The 15,365-nt window shown below is 48.9% G+C and overlaps 1 protein-coding gene across 1 annotated transcript in view; it reads left to right on the top strand.

Annotated features, from left to right (window-relative positions):
• CASQ2 (calsequestrin 2) overlaps positions 1–8,000 on the top strand; it is a 32,291-nt gene extending 24,291 nt beyond the window's left edge. Inside the window, exons 8-11 of the mRNA XM_030471590.1 lie at positions 1,620–1,674; positions 2,353–2,453; positions 2,772–2,846; positions 5,926–8,000. Coding sequence (XP_030327450.1) covers positions 1,620–1,674; positions 2,353–2,453; positions 2,772–2,846; positions 5,926–6,132 — 438 coding nt within the window. The 3' untranslated portion in view covers positions 6,133–8,000. The remainder of the gene's footprint in view (positions 1–1,619; positions 1,675–2,352; positions 2,454–2,771; positions 2,847–5,925) is intronic.
• Positions 8,001–15,365: the final 7,365 nt, after the last annotated feature.

The raw sequence follows: 15,365 nt of genomic DNA, 5'->3' as shown, positions 1-15,365 counted from the left end.
GCTTCCCAGAACTACTGAGGTCCCTTGAACTTTCTTCATGGGGCTGCAGTGAGACCCAAGTTTCACATGCAGTGGTTTTGCTTTCATACTGAACCTTGGGGAAAATGGGAATTGTAGTGGTGGGATATTTGCTTTACTAGCAGCCTGGGAATACAGAGCTTGCCTCTACTAAGAGCAGGGGACTTGTATCTATAGGAGACAATGGTCTGGATTCTGATCTCGCTGCAAGTTCAAACACATCCTCAATGCCTTCACTGGAGTTACCCTAGTTTTGTTTACTGCCTTGGAGGTCGGAATACAGCTACATTATATAGCTATATATATAATTATATATCACCTATATATATATTCTATTTTTTTGTCTGACAATGGAGAGAAAGCAACAGTGTAGATTTTTCCAGCTGTAAGTGGTCTGAATCCCAAGTAGATCTGCCTAGAATGCCCCAGTGAAAATGTATTCCCTGAAGATACCAGCAAAGGCCCAGCATCTGCTATTGTTTTTAAAGATAATGTTTTCCACTTAATCTTCCAGGGTTTTTTTGGGGGGGTTCCTTTCAGGTTTTGATGGTGGCTTTGTCACCTCTGGGCTCAGAAGGGAACAGAAATTAGCATTTAGATGGGAATTTTTTCTTGCATTAAAACCAATTGAAATGGAAACTGGGACTGGCAGCGGGTGAGGAAGGCGAAGCTGATCTGTGGGATAATTCAGAGATGACATTCATAGCAGGCGGATGATGAACCAGCCAGCAGATCCATTGGCCTTTGCCAATATCATCACTCACTACTTATGTGTCTTATGGAGAAAAACAGTCCACCAGGCCATCATTTCTGTCCTCCACACATTGGAGCCCCGAATTCCCCTTGGTGGTCATGGAGACCCTCATCTAAAGCAGAGAACCTTCACCTCCCAAAAAGGGTCAAACTGAGCCACTTCAGCTCTCATATTGTGAAGAAACCTCCTTTGCTGGCCCTGAAGGAGCACATTTGGGAGTTGAGTGTGGTGACAGATATTTCAGGTTGGATATAATGAAGAAGTTCTCTACTGTGAGGGTGCTGAGGCGCTGGCACAGGTTGCCCAGAGAAGTGGTGAATGCTCCATCGCTGGCAGTGTTCAAGGCCAGACCGAACAGAGCCTTGGGTGACGTGGTCTAGAGTGAGGTGTCCCTGCCCATGGCAGAGGGCTGGAACTGGTTGAGCTTTAAGGTCCTTTCCAATCCAAACCATTCTATGATTCTATGATTCTAAGATTTGTTTCCCTGCAAACCATCCCCTGGAAGCTACAAACTTACGAGGGTAGTTGGCCTCAGGCATGGAGGGTGAGCCCATATTCCCATGCTAGGAAGCTCTTGACCTTCTCTGCAGGCAAGGTTTTCCCCACACAACAAGAAGCTCCTTTGCCTTTGCCATCGTGGTGCCCACCTCATTTTTAGCTGAAGGGTTTCAGCAACACTACCCAAACTACCTGCTTTAGAACCTAATACCTCCACAACTCGGCCTGACTTCAGTGTCTAGCGGTCATCCTGTTCTCCTGAAGGCAGCCCAACACTCCTCGTCTCCAGCAACCACCCGGACTCTGTCCTTCCTCCCTGGCCAATCAGTAATAGTTTCGTTGTTTCCAGGAGGATGACATGGAGGGAATTCACATCGTGGCCTTTGCAGAAGAAGACGACCCAGGTAGGAGGCTCATTTCCTCCTTCTGTGACTCTCCATCACTCAAGAAGTGCAGTTTCATGTGCTTTGTTTGCGTTGTGGAGCCCAGTGCCCAGGCTGGGATGGGGAGCTGGGATGGGGAGCTGGGATGCTTCTGGGTGTCTACAGTAGTGGGTGGGCTAGCCAGGATTCAAGTTCTGGGTATAAATGAATGGCTGGCTGTGAAAGAAAAGTCATCCCCTCCACCTTACCACCAGGATTTGTCCCTAACTCTGCGTCCATCTTGCTGTGTGGCTCCAGGAAAGTGCTGGGGGTTGGGCGTGTGATGGGCATGTGGGAAACCCATGGACATCAGCTCCTGGAAAGTCGTAGCATCGGTGCTTCTCAGTGCACCAGTGTGCCAAAAAGCTTTGTCCTCTTGGAGGCTCAATTCCTCCCTCCCCACAAGAAAACAGTGGCATTGTTCCACTCCGCAGAAGGGTTATGAGGCTTAATCCATGTGTGACTAATTTCAATAGCCAGGGAGGATGCTCAACATTAAAAGCCTTATTAGCAGAAGAAAGGGCTGGGAGACAGCGTTTTAATGAGCTCTATAAACAACCCCTGCATGCACAGGGGGGAGAGGGAAGTTAAAAACTCCCCAAGCAAAAAGTGCCTGGGTGTTTGCAGGAGAGAGCTGCAGCACTTCATGTGTCGTTTCAGATGGGTTTGAGTTCCTGGAAATCCTGAAGCAGGTTGCCAGGGACAACACCGATAATCCCGACCTGAGCATTGTCTGGATTGACCCCGACGACTTCCCTCTGGTGAGTGGCAAGGGTTCCTTGCCTTTCCTGCTTTAATTCATGGATGGGGGATTGGTGTGATGGTGTGCGCATGAGCGCAGGGATTTCCACAGGGAATTTGGAATAGGGAAGAACTGGGCAATGGATGATCCCTGAGAGCTGCTTGCTCAGGTCTGCCCCCAGTGAAGGTGGTGTCCTGGGAACATCTCCAGAACCGGCACTTTCCTTTGCCATGTGTGGCAGCTCAAGCTTGTGTTCAGCCTCTCCCAGATGCATTAATGCAACAGGCATTTGTTAATTCAGACACTCTTGTCTGAGCTTTGTTTCTCACTCCTGCAGCTCATCACCTACTGGGAGAAGACCTTCAAGATTGACCTGTTCAGGCCACAGATCGGGGTGGTGAATGTCACAGACGTGAGTAGCATGTGCCCAGGAAATCCAGCGATCCCAAGATTAGGGTGCTAGAAAGCACAGGGTATGAGGTCTGCTGGAATCAGTGGGATTTCTGCTGCTAAGTGCAGGTAGAGCACGCTTTTCCCCCAGGGAAAAAGTATAAAGACCTTACCATTCCCATGTGCAGCGTTCATAACACCTCCGACGTCGAGCTTCAGGGCTTTGGTCTGATCGAACATGGGTGGGTTTGTGGATGAAAAGTGCGTGTGTAGGGGGGAAAGCAAGTCGTGATTAGGGGAGAAGAAAAGGAGAAAAAGGAGGGTGTTTTTGCAGCAGAAGCAGAACAGCACAGCTTGAGTGTAGGAGGGAAAGATGGTCCCAAACAGATGACAGGGAGAAACTGCATAGCATGAAAAAAACCCCTGAATAAATACACAGCTTTAATAATAGTATGACAGAAACTGGTAACAGAGGGGTTCTGCTGCAGCAAAGGGGCTATACTGGGATTCATCCTCCTCAGCCACTGCCATGCAGGTAGTACTGGAGGGGTTTGGGTGGGAAGAGAAGATATGTCTGCCCCACACCCCATGGCAGTGAAGGGTTTCCACATCATCCTGCATCCCGGCTCACTTATTGCCTGGGTTTATTTTTGATGGTTAAGTGCTGCGTGTTTTAACCTCTTTAAAATGAACCCGTGTGGGTCTGTGAGTGTCTCCGGAAGCAGAAATCACTGCTGAAGTGGTTGTAATCTGGTGCTTGACTTCGTGTCTGAAGTTTCAGCTGCATGGGAATCTGATGTTTCATTAGGAGAGAGCAGGGAGGGACCCAGGGTTAGGGCTGGGTGCTGGTCATGGCCTCACCACCGACTTTGTTCCTGGCCCCTATGTCCTCTCTCCTATAGCTCCCCAGAAAAAGAGGGGTAGCAAGGGTGTACTGTATGATTGTGCCTCCTGTTACAACAAATGCTGCAAGTTGGGAGACATGGTAGGGAAGGCAAAGTGCTGGTGGTGCAGAAAGCGGACAGACACCTAGAGAGTGAGGACCCTGTGGGTGAAGGCTTGTTAGTTAAATTATGAAGGGAGAGCCAAAAGGCAAAAAGAGCCCAGATAGCATCTGAAACCTAAGATGATGAGAGAAATGAATAGACAAGAAATAGAGCCCATGTATTCCAGTCTTCTACTCTTATTACTAGTCCACTGTATCTCCCTGCATTATGTTTGCTGCAGCTCTCCATGTTTAAGTCACGTCGCAGCTACATTAAAGAAATTCACACAAGTAGGATTGTCAGTGGCAAGAGAATCCTATAGAAAGTGGTATTAGGCAGGAACATATGCCATATTATCCAGCAGTCACTCAGAGACCTGTAAAAACTCATGGATTACCTTTAATACAGTCAATGTTTCAGGTGGCTGATTATATCATTTGCGTGTTTTATTTAATTCCTCTTAAGTCTGTTTTCTGTTCCTCAAGAGAGAGATTGAAGAAAGTTCTAGGTTGGAGGGTGCTATCTAAACCAAACACTGAGCTCACTTCATGATTTCAGTGTTACATCACCGCATTCAGCCAAGTTACACAGGTACAAAGTGGAGCTTACACAACAGAGTAAAAATAAACACTGCTGTTGGCTTCGGTGGACATAACCCCTGTGACCCCATCACTCCTCTAAGAACCTGCCAATACAAACACCAGAGCTCCCAGCAGTCCCTGCTGCTCTGTCAAGTTGGACTGGCTCAGGATTAGGGCGATGGTGCTCTGCACCATGCTGCTTTATGAATTTGCACAGCATTTTCTCGAGGTGCAATGGGCCCACTCTGGTTCCCATTAGTTAAAGGTGTCAGGTTTTGCCTCAAGAACAGGTCCTGAGGTTGAGGACAAGATCATTTATATGAAGCATGAGCTGCATGCCTCTCCGTGGCTCCTTTTTGTTACAGTTTTAGTGGTTTAGAAGGAAAATATTGTAAGGGAGAAACAGCTTTCCTTGAGCAGAAATTAGTCAGGCTTTTTAGCAAGCCATAAACCAAGGAGAATTGAGTGCCACAGACAGGGATGCATTTGCACCCAGTGCAAATTGGGGGTGTATTTGCACCGGACACATTTCCAAAAGCAGGTATTTGTCTTTTGATATATGAAAAGCACTTGCGTCTGCAACATCAAACACTGAACGAGATAACCTCACAGCACCTCTGCAAAACAGGACACTGATCTTGTTTTATGGAGGGGAGACAGTGAAGGGAAAGGGGCTTACCTAGGCATTTACCCAAGGAACCCATAGCAATGCAGAGAGAAAACCTTTCATTTCCAGGCCTCAGAGACCATCTAAGCTATGCTTCCTGTCCCTGGGTAACAGCCACAATTTAGACAGCATCTTCTTATTGAATCCCCCCTCACCACCCATTCCACCCAGTTTATGGAAGTAATGCAGAGAGCTGGAGAGAAAGAGTAGGGGGCACCTGTAGTCCAGGGCATCCGTGCTTTTCACCGTTCTTCAGCTGGAGCTTGGTTGAGATGATGTGATGAAAGGCTCTTCGAAGAGAAGGAACCACCATCATATGTGGAGAGTCCAGAGCAACATCCTGAGGCAAAGAGGATGGTAATAGAGGCTTGGGAGAAGGGTTGCTGCTGACAGCAGGTTGTAAAGGCTCAAAGGAAGAGGTGCCAGAAGGGCTCTGGAAGGAAGGAAGGAAGGAGGGGAGTGCTGTGATGTCCTGTGAACTGGGGTGATGCAGGGGGAGCCGGCATAGGTCTCTTTATGCTCTCTTTATGTAGACTTGGAGTTCACACATCTAGCCAGACAGGGTGAAGACAATGCATCAGGTGGACAATGCTTTTGCTGCAGGAGAGGAACAGACAGTGGGCACATATCCAACCGAGGTCAAACAGCACCACACACTCATGTACACCCATTGACCAGCCCCACTGCCCCTAGTCAGAAGCAACAGCACCTCAAGGGGAAGTGGGAATCCCAAGGTGTAGGCAGAGAGACACTGCAGGCCGTGGCAGAAAGGGAGCTAATGCCATCACCACCCCTGCATCTACAGCAGCAGTGAATCTCTTGCCTGTGTCTCTGAGGGTGACTAACCCGCATGACCTGTCCCTGCAGGCTGACAGCGTCTGGATGGACATCAGAGATGATGATGACCTGCCCACAGCAGAGGAGCTGGAGGACTGGATAGAGGATGTGCTTTCTGGGAAGATAAATACCGAAGACGACGATGATGATGACGACGACGATGACGACGATGATGACGATGATGATGATGACGATGACGACGATGATGATGACGATGATGACGATGATGATGATTAACTGTGACTCTGTGCAGTTTGACTTGTGGGGGCCCAGAGCCCTCCCCTTGCGGCAGGTCCCTCCACTGGAAGACCTGTGCTTGAGAGTCAGCAAGCACCGCTGCTCCTCTTTGCCCCCTGCCCTGCTCCCCCTGCCCCTGCCCTTGCCCTTGCCGGGACACCCCGGCCTGATTCTCAGTGGTGCTGAGCCACCAGGACTGCCCCTGCAGGCACCCAGCACCGCTGCAAATCATGCCTCCTTAGAAAGGACAATAGGAATCTGCAGGGAATCTGCCCCGAGTGTCCCAGGGTGGGAGAAAAGTGCCTGCCTGCTCACTGCCAGAGGGACACAGGAAGCCAAGTTGTGTTTTCCATGCTCATCGGCCCAGCACTTAACATCCAAAGACCAAATCTCACTTCAAGACATAGGGAAGGCCACTGGAAAGTTTAGTCCTTTTATTAAACACAATGCCCTTTACAGCTTACTCTGCCAAGCCCACTCAATCCTGCAGGTTCCGCTGCAGAAGTCTGTAGCTGCTCACTAACACGTTAAGAGCAGCAAAAAGCTTTGGGAGAGGAGAAGGGTTTTAGGGATTCTATGTAAGTTTTCAGTGATTCCATATAATGACAGGATATTCTTGTCTGGCAGCACAATGCAAACCAAACACCACAGTCCCTGTCTGAACCTCTTCTTGAAAGCTCAGGTCAAAGCTAGGGTAAGTGCAGGTATTCGGATATAGGACATCAATTTTTGTGAGTTCCTGAATGGCTGGAAAGGCTGATGCAGGTCTGAGCCCAAACTCTTGAGGCTGAAGATCATGAGCCAAATCGTTGGTCTTAACCCCAAAGAAACACCAGAGCAGACCCCAGGCCAGTTGCAAACATCTGCAGCCAGGTCTGGGCTGGGCCTACCTTCCCTTTCAGGTGAACCTCAGCCAGATTGAAGGTGGTGCACATGAGATAGATCACTCCTGCCAGTGGAAACTTTCTTGGGGGCCCACCCTGAAGCCCTCCTATTGCCCAAGACCTTCCAGCTTTGGCTGACTTTCAACCCATAGCCTACAGAGCATCTTTTCCCATGACCAAGATGTTGGGAGGGGAGGCATCCATCCAACCATATTAGATGCTGGATAACGTGCGTTGGGCAATGAGCAGTGAAAGCTGTTTGGCTTTTACATATTCAGTTGCACAGTTACTCCCTGCTTAGAGACTCATGGTAGCCCATGAGAAGCCTCTTTTGACTGCAGACTGAGAAGGAGCTCATAGTCAAAGGGGTCACTCCCAAAGCAGAGGTTCAGCAACTCCATCCTGGCGAGTGCAGCACCATCCATGTGCAGGTCACTGCAACAGCGTTAGGTCTCCCTGCTTTCCCATGCCAGTAGATTTCAGTTGTCTTAGCTTCTTAGATTTGACAATAGTGCAATGAATGTAAAGTTTGGAGATAGTTTTATCTTTATAAATACATTTATAAATACGTTCTCCAGTCGTCCAGACTTGTTAGCATAGGTTAACACGTCCTCTCTTGCTACAGGTGAAAACCATTGTCCTGACCTTTCTTATACTGGCTTACGGCAGAGGTAAGTGATGTTATAGGGGAAATAACAGTGTGAGGGACAGGAGAAGCAGAGCTCGTTGTACAAATGCGGCTCAGCCTGATGAGACACAGGGTTTACACACTATATATTTCCCTTATCAGATGAACTGAAAGCAATATTTTATAGATACGTTTTCCCCTGCCTGTTGGTCAGTCTCTTTGTCTCTACATTAGCCAAAATAGAAATTTTAAACTACTGGTACAACAAACCCGAAGTACTGATATATTCCTACGTGTATCATACTCCCTTGGTGGAAAGTGCCAGCATGAACAATACGCAGCTGGGTATCTATTTATCTCTAAGTATATGAATGAATACTGTGCTTATATGGTATATGACCGTAGGCCTCGTTAGCTCCTCACTGAACATCACTCAACCCATGCTTTTAAGACACAGCCTATTAGAAGGAGAGATAGGACAGCAAAGCACCCCCAGGTCAACTATTTGCCTCTTCTTGCTTCTTTATGATGTGTGGAAGACTCAAACCAAGTGTGTTTGGGGAGACCATCCATACATGAACAACTCGGCCCCATGCCAGAGGACCTGGTGGAGCTTTCAGAAGCCTGGAAATGCAGTGTGCTCTCAGCCTGGAGGTGCTCTCCTCTCCTCCAATCACACACTCCTCTCTCCTGGCCGCAGGGGTGCCCAGCATCCTCCTCCTGCTCCTTCCTTTCAGTGCTTCCTCCAAAGGTTTGCTGGAGGACCCTGGCTCAGTGAGAGGAACTCAAGGTCTCATCGGTGCACATTGGTATGGAGCAAGAGCAGGCAAAACTAGCCATTTAGTAGTCTCCCAGTCTGTGATTAAGGGACAAATACTCACCTGAGAAAAGTACTTGTTTAAAAAAGTACTTTAAAAAAAGTACTTTACTTTGGGGCTGTTCCCAGGAGTAAAACACTCACAGTTTTACCCTGCATAAGGTAACAGCATGCACAAGCCCTGCAACTCCAGATTAGGCACTGCAAAGTGCCATGAATTTCTATAAGCACAAGAGTTGCTCTATGCCTTTCCTAACTGGCACTGTCTCCAGACACCCTGATTGCCTGGGTACTTTCTCTGTAGCTCCTCTGTCTGGAAGCCTGTCTATTCTGATATGTCCCTCTCTACATGCTCTGAGAGGCATGGCTTACACAGGCAGACCCTGCAAAAGGCATTACAGATGTGTTCACAGCTGTTTCACAGGCACGTACACATTTCAATGCATCAAGCAACAGTGCTCTGGGTGCGAAAGAATAACATGGTGCTTAGGCTTATACAGAGGCCACTGAGGCTGAGCTCATACTGGGGCTGGTGTCAGTGGTTTGTGGTTTCTCTTGAGCTACAAGAGAAAGGGCTAATCCTACAGCTGCCACTCTTCGTGGTGTCAGTACAGCCCCTGATGGGGCCACCCTTTCTCTGCTCCCTCATCCCCCCATTATAGTTTTCTTCCTCCTCTTTGCCCATGAACGGGAATTTTTTCTTATTTGCTTTTGGGATAAACACATAAAAAGTAAATGAAACATTGCAGCAGAGGAAGGATGGCAGCAATAAAGATGGGTGCTCAGCAAAGCCTCTCCCATTCACCCCCTAACACCTCATCTGCCCTGTGTTTGTAGTGACTGAACGACTGAATGAGGCAATACCCCTTGTGAAGGAGATGGCAGCTTGAAATTGAGTTTCTTCCTGCAGGGACAGGGAAGATAGTGGTATATGGAGGTAGCACACACAGGACCCCAGGCATGGGCACTCCTGGGCTCCTGTGTCAGAAGTAGGCATAATTGGCATTTGAAGGGCACTGCTGGCCCTGAGGAGCAAAGTCTGTCCAGTGCTGCCCACTACACTCTGAAAGGCAAAATGTCAGTAGGTTTGGACGAGGAACCAGCAAAAAAACCCCTTCTTTATTTAAAATAAAATTGCTGTGGGCAGCACTGAGTGTTCCTGCAGGGAATTGTGTTAAGACTGTCCCTCTCTTAGCAAATAGTTCTTTTTCTCCTAAGTGTTAATTAGACATTCACAGTAAATGGGTCTTAATACACATAAAGACAAGGAACTGTATTTTGCCCTCATCCAGCTGCAAGATCCAGCTGATCAGTCAAAGTACCCCAAAACCTACTCTTACCAGTACCCAACAACAGGGAGGACCCCCCTTGCAAGCCATATATGGCCAGAACAAAGTCATACACCACCTCCTCCCAGTCACAGGGCCAGAAGAGGGGTTAGTTTTGTGTGCTGGACCACAAGCCACCCCGTGCTACTCATGGGCAATGATCACAGGAGAGGGAAACCCATCAAGAGCCACACAGAAGCACGAAGGAGAAAGTTTCTGGCTTTGCAGCAGACTCAAGGACACTGATGGAGAGGCTTTGTGAACCCAAAACTACTCTGAACTTATGTCAACCATTTGGGCAACAGCCCCAGAAGGAGAGGAAAAGGGAAGCACTCTGGAAATCACAGGTTACTCCATATCTTCAGGGTCAGCAGTTTTCATGATGCTTCTGAGGGGTCTCCTGTGCTGCCTTTGGAAGAGGAATGGCCCTGACGTGAAACCAGAGATCTCAGCAGCTTCCCATCCCAGAACGAAGCCAGACTCCAACACGCACGCACAGCTGAGGACACCGGCTGCTTCTCCATGTCTGTCTGCACATCATACCTCAGAGTGATTGATTCATTACCAAGACCAAACAAACCCCATTGCCTTTTATTCCCAGGGAAATAATTAATTAGGCAGGAACATATCCCTCTCCAGCTGCTGCTGACTTGAAAACAGGCCAAGTTGCATCTGGATTCCTCTCTTCCCAGTAAAGCTTTGGGGCAGTTTCTCACTGATTCCTGTACTTGGAGGGTAAAGAGGGGCAATGGGTGAACAGGCGACAAGCACCAAAGCCCTTCAGGGCAAAGCAAGCTGCCTCCTGGCTACTTTTACGCCCCAGGTACATCTGTGCAATGCAGTGTAGAAACTGGAAGCAGCGGAGCACAGCAGGAAGGATAATTAACTTCAGTAATGAGGCTGCACCAGCAGGACTGTGTCTTACATGAGACTCAAGACTCTGTGTGTCAACCCACTGCGCTGCCTCCCCTGCCTTTTCCCTGCTCCCTTGTACCACTGACATGAGGGCAAAGCAGCCCTTCGACGGTAAATATGCCTTGGGGCCAGCCGTGGGATGGCTCTCACACTTGTTTGGCAGAAGATGATGTCTAATGATGACACAGACCATGAGGCAGGACCCAGAGCAGAGCCATCCCTCCTGGCCCAGCTCCCAGAACACTCCCTGCCAGGTTTAAAAAGGTGCTAAACTATTTAAAGGAGGAAATAAACAATAAAAGCAATGCTACTGAGCTTCCGTGCAGCTTGAAGACCCATTTCTGGAGTCAGATTGCAAACAGCTTTTGGGATGGAAGCAAATAGCCTTCCGGTACCTTGCTCCCCCCTTCCGCTCCCTCCTTGCGCCTTCTCCTGCCAAGTCCCTGTGATGAAGGAGATCAGCAAAGCTCTCAAAGGGTTTCTGCCGTTGTCCTTAATGCTATGGAGAACAGAAGGCTTTTTCACCTTCTTTTCATCCCTATTGACTTTACTTTTCTGGTCTTCACTGCCTTGTTTTCTCTCTCCATGTCAATCTAGCCTGCCTTCCTCTTCTCCTCCATTCACCCCCACAGCATCGAGGGTCACTTAAGGACAAGGCCCTCCCCTGCCCCTTCTGCTTGAGCTCATCCCCAGCACAGGGAGACAGCAGCAGCTCTTACACCACTGCCAGGAGCCAGCCATGGTGGGGCCCCCTGCCATGAGCTGTGGCTGTGAACACAGGGAGGGACAACATTCCCTTCCCAAGGAGAAAGCTGACAGGCTGAGCCTGGCTTTCCTTTTGTGGGGAATAGGTGAGACACACTCAAGACAGAGCCGTTTCAGCAGCCTGGGCAGTGAGGGAATAACAGGATTGTTGCTGGTGGGCATCTTTTCCTGTTGTCCCAAAACCCGCACCAGGAACCGTCACCCTGCGACCAAGCCCAGACTACTGCCACTGCAGGATGAGATCAGTAACCCCCACTGCCGCCAGCAACCACACCACCTGAGCAGAAAAGTGGCCTGACTTCAACACAATAAGCCTTGAGGGTTAAAGGAACTGGGTTTGCTGGAGGGGTTATCCCATACTTCAACAGCAGCCAAAAAGCCACCTACCTGCCCGAGAACACAAGTAGTTGTCCTGACCAAGCCCTCCTTCGGTTGTGGGTGGCAAGTGACTTAAATAGCCATCAGCAACCTCATCCTCTGCTTTTGGATGTGGAGGAAGCACATCTTGAATCTGGTCCCTCCCTCAGTAGCACAGGTGAAAATAAAGTGATGCTCAACCCGAGAGCAGCCCTGAAATATGCGTGGTGCTTGATTTTGGCTTTAAAATCCAATGCAACGTGTCAAAGCCCTGCTCGTGCTAGCGACAAAGAAAGAGGCTGTTGAACAACAGAAGTAATGAAATGCTTGAAGAATGTTTTAGTCCCCACTAAATGAACTGGCTGACGGAATTTGCACAGCTTCCCACAGTCTAGTTACTGAATTACTAAACCAGTTTCTCCCAACCACTTACAAAGCAAAATCATAATCAACTGTAGGATCTGGGATTATGAGTCCTCAAGAATGAGCTTTTAGAAAGTAGAAGCTAAAAGGTTTGCAGATCTGTTTCACATCTGTGGCCCAGATACAATCAGCTCCTTCTCATTCCCTCATTCAAAGCATGGCCCCAGCATCTGATTCGTGCTGAAGAGAGGTCCAAAGAGTGAAAAAGTTCTGAGTGTCTCTTAAGACTTCCAGAGAGGCTGAATCTAATGTGTTTTATCAAGAACTCCCTTCTCTCTGTGCATTCACTTTTTATTCATGCTCCCTTTTCAAGTAGTCAGGGAAAAGAAAAAAGAAAGAAATAAAAGAGGCAGCCAAGACTGGAGATGTCGAAGCATTTGGAAGCCTGATTTTTGCCTTTGGAAGAGTTTCCATTTACAGAGCAGCTTCCCGCCTCGAGCAATTTGTGGTGTCTCTGCTTTGAAAATCTTTGTACCTTCATGTTTCTAAAGGATGCTGGAGGGAAAACCCACACCCTGTTCTCCAAGATCTCTTCCACTGCTTTCACATTGCCTCCTCCTTGTGTCTCTCGAGGTTTTGCCACTTCCTCTGTAGTTTGGAGGAAGGGAGTAGTTTGGAGCAACGGGGATGCACTGAGCTACCCCAAATGTACATCCACAGGGTAAAAGTTATCTCTCTTCTTCCTCTTCTAAGCTGTATTTAATGCTGCCCATACAGAGCCCAAAGACTGTTTGTTCCCTTTGTCTTGGACATGGCCCCACCAGCAAACAACTGTTCTCCTCCTCCCATGGGCAGAACCACAGGCCAACAAGCAGCAGTACTACTGTGTGAGGGCTCTTGTGTCCCCATCTTATTTGCATTAGCTGAACTGGAACAAGAGCAAGTCCCAAGTCAGGTACAGAGTGCCCTTCTTCACCCCACTCAGCTCCCTATATTTTGGAGATAGGGGTCAATCAGGGCTTTGGAATAGGCTGGCTGTCTTGCAGTGGGCCCCAACCTGGTCACAGACCCCTATATAAGTGGTATCCAGGAGGGAAAAACCAACCCACGATCTTTTCCAAGTTTATTATGGAGAGAGACAGGAAGATGGGAAGAAACAGGAAAACAGCTTTGTTCTTATTTGAGGTACACTCCATTTTGCCAGCAACATGTCAGCATAAACCAGCACACACATGGGTGACACGGTTTAGCGTGAGGCATCCCTGCCCATGGCAGGGGTTGGAACTAGATGATCTTAAGGTCCTTTCCAACCCAAACCATTCTATGATTCTATAAGGATTCTATGTTCACAGCAGGGCTGCAAAGCTTGTTAGAGCATTCCAAAGCAACCCAGGTAACCTTGCTCATAGATAGTGATTTATGCATATGCAATCACCCCACTACACCATCCCTACCTGCATCTGCAGACACGCCATGCCCAGCACTCTCTGTTCTCTCAGCCCTGGCAGTGCATGGGTGCATACATGGAAAGGGAAGGAATGGTCACCCCTGTCCCAGTGGATGATCTGCCAGTACCGGAAAGGTCTGTAACCTAAACCCATCACCTTCCCAGTCCAACATAAACTCAGGAACGGTGTTGAAAGACAAATCAAAGCATTCTGCTTGGCCAATTCCCAGCACACCTTCCGTTCCTGTATGCTGGTGTGAGACATCACGTCCTGCTGAGAGATCCCCTTTCCCCACCTGCCCCAAGCTCTAGGGCCCCAAGTTCAATCCCTCCCTGTTCCTCCCAGGAATTCAGATGCAGGGCTGAGACAGCAAAGCCAGTACATAGCACTGGGAGAAGCTGTTTTGGGGTTTGAGCCCCTGCCCACCTCCACAGACAGACCTTTCACTGAGTTATTGATTTGGCTAACAATATTGCATGGTGAGGTGTTGCTAGAGCTTCATGCAAGGCTCTGCAGCCAGTTGCCCACTGTGACAAATCCCTTTCTTAACCCATTTGTCATACCCCAACTGTGCGTGGCCACTTTGCCCCATATCTCCGCACTGAATTCCCCAAAGCTGACGTTTTCTGACCATTCATAACTGTAAGGCCTGGTCTTTTCTGGGGACAATTAATCTTCTTGTGTATTAAGTCACACTTCAGCCACCAAGTCCTCTCCCCTTCAGGGCAACCACAGCCTTATACCATTATGGTCAGGAAGGGCAGTGCAGGAGAAGCATCTCCACCAATGTCCCCTGCTATGTCCCTCAGGCAGAAGGTGCTTACCTCTTATTCAGCATGCTGACTCCCTCCAAGCGTTGGTTGCCAGTGAAAGGCTCCATCCCCTTTCTGTCAGAGGTTTGGGTCAGTAAAACTTAACCCAATGCTGCAGCCTGAGGCTCCATCACACCTCAAAGACCCTTGAAAAGTCAGTGAAAGACTTGGCCAAACCACAAGAGCACCCTCAGCTCCAATTCCTGCTGAGCTACACACCGCAGCCCCTTATGATTCAGATAGCTGCGCTCTGGGTGGAGGCCAAGGGAACAGGTCCCTCTGGCAAAGCCTGTTCCTTCCATCAGCTTCCACAAGCCACAGCAGAAGAGAAAGTGCTACGAACAGCAGCAACTGGGTGTTGATTCAGTATCAGCACTAAGCCACACATGAAACAGAGCGTGCTGAACTCGTATGTACAGACACAGCTCTCAAGGCTAAGAGCCTCGGACCAGGCTGACAAGCCCATTACCTTGTTTGTGCCAAATTCCTGCTTCTCACATCTTCCTGTGGCATACCTGTGGCTGCATCCCACAGAGCCTTCCCCTACGCTCCAGCAAGCCAAGTCTTCCTCAGAGGGGAACAGAGTGGCTGCACACCCATCACAGGCTCTACAGAGCCATTTCCTTTCCCTGCCCATCTCCAAGAGCTGCTCTGCAAACAGCCCGGGGCTGGGCACTGCCAAAGCACCAGCAGGATGAGGGGGACACATCAAAAGCAGAGAGATCAAGGGAGGGCAGGAGGCAGGTCTGAGCACACCCCCATCCCACCCTTCCTGCTTCCTGCCTTAGTTCAGTGCTCTGCAGTCCTAAATACACCCATCTCCCCCAAAGCAGAGAACTACCCATTTGGCTGGTGCTCTCCATCAGCATTTCTGTGTGTGCTGCTTATCTCCACAGCAGCATCCTGTGGATTTTTC

This window comes from Strigops habroptila, chromosome 2, assembly GCF_004027225.2.
Source record: "Strigops habroptila isolate Jane chromosome 2, bStrHab1.2.pri, whole genome shotgun sequence".
In the NCBI taxonomy this organism is placed as follows: Eukaryota; Metazoa; Chordata; class Aves; order Psittaciformes; family Psittacidae; genus Strigops; species Strigops habroptila.
The sequence above is the reverse complement of the archived record's forward strand: the minus strand, read 5'-3'. Positions and strand labels throughout refer to the sequence as shown.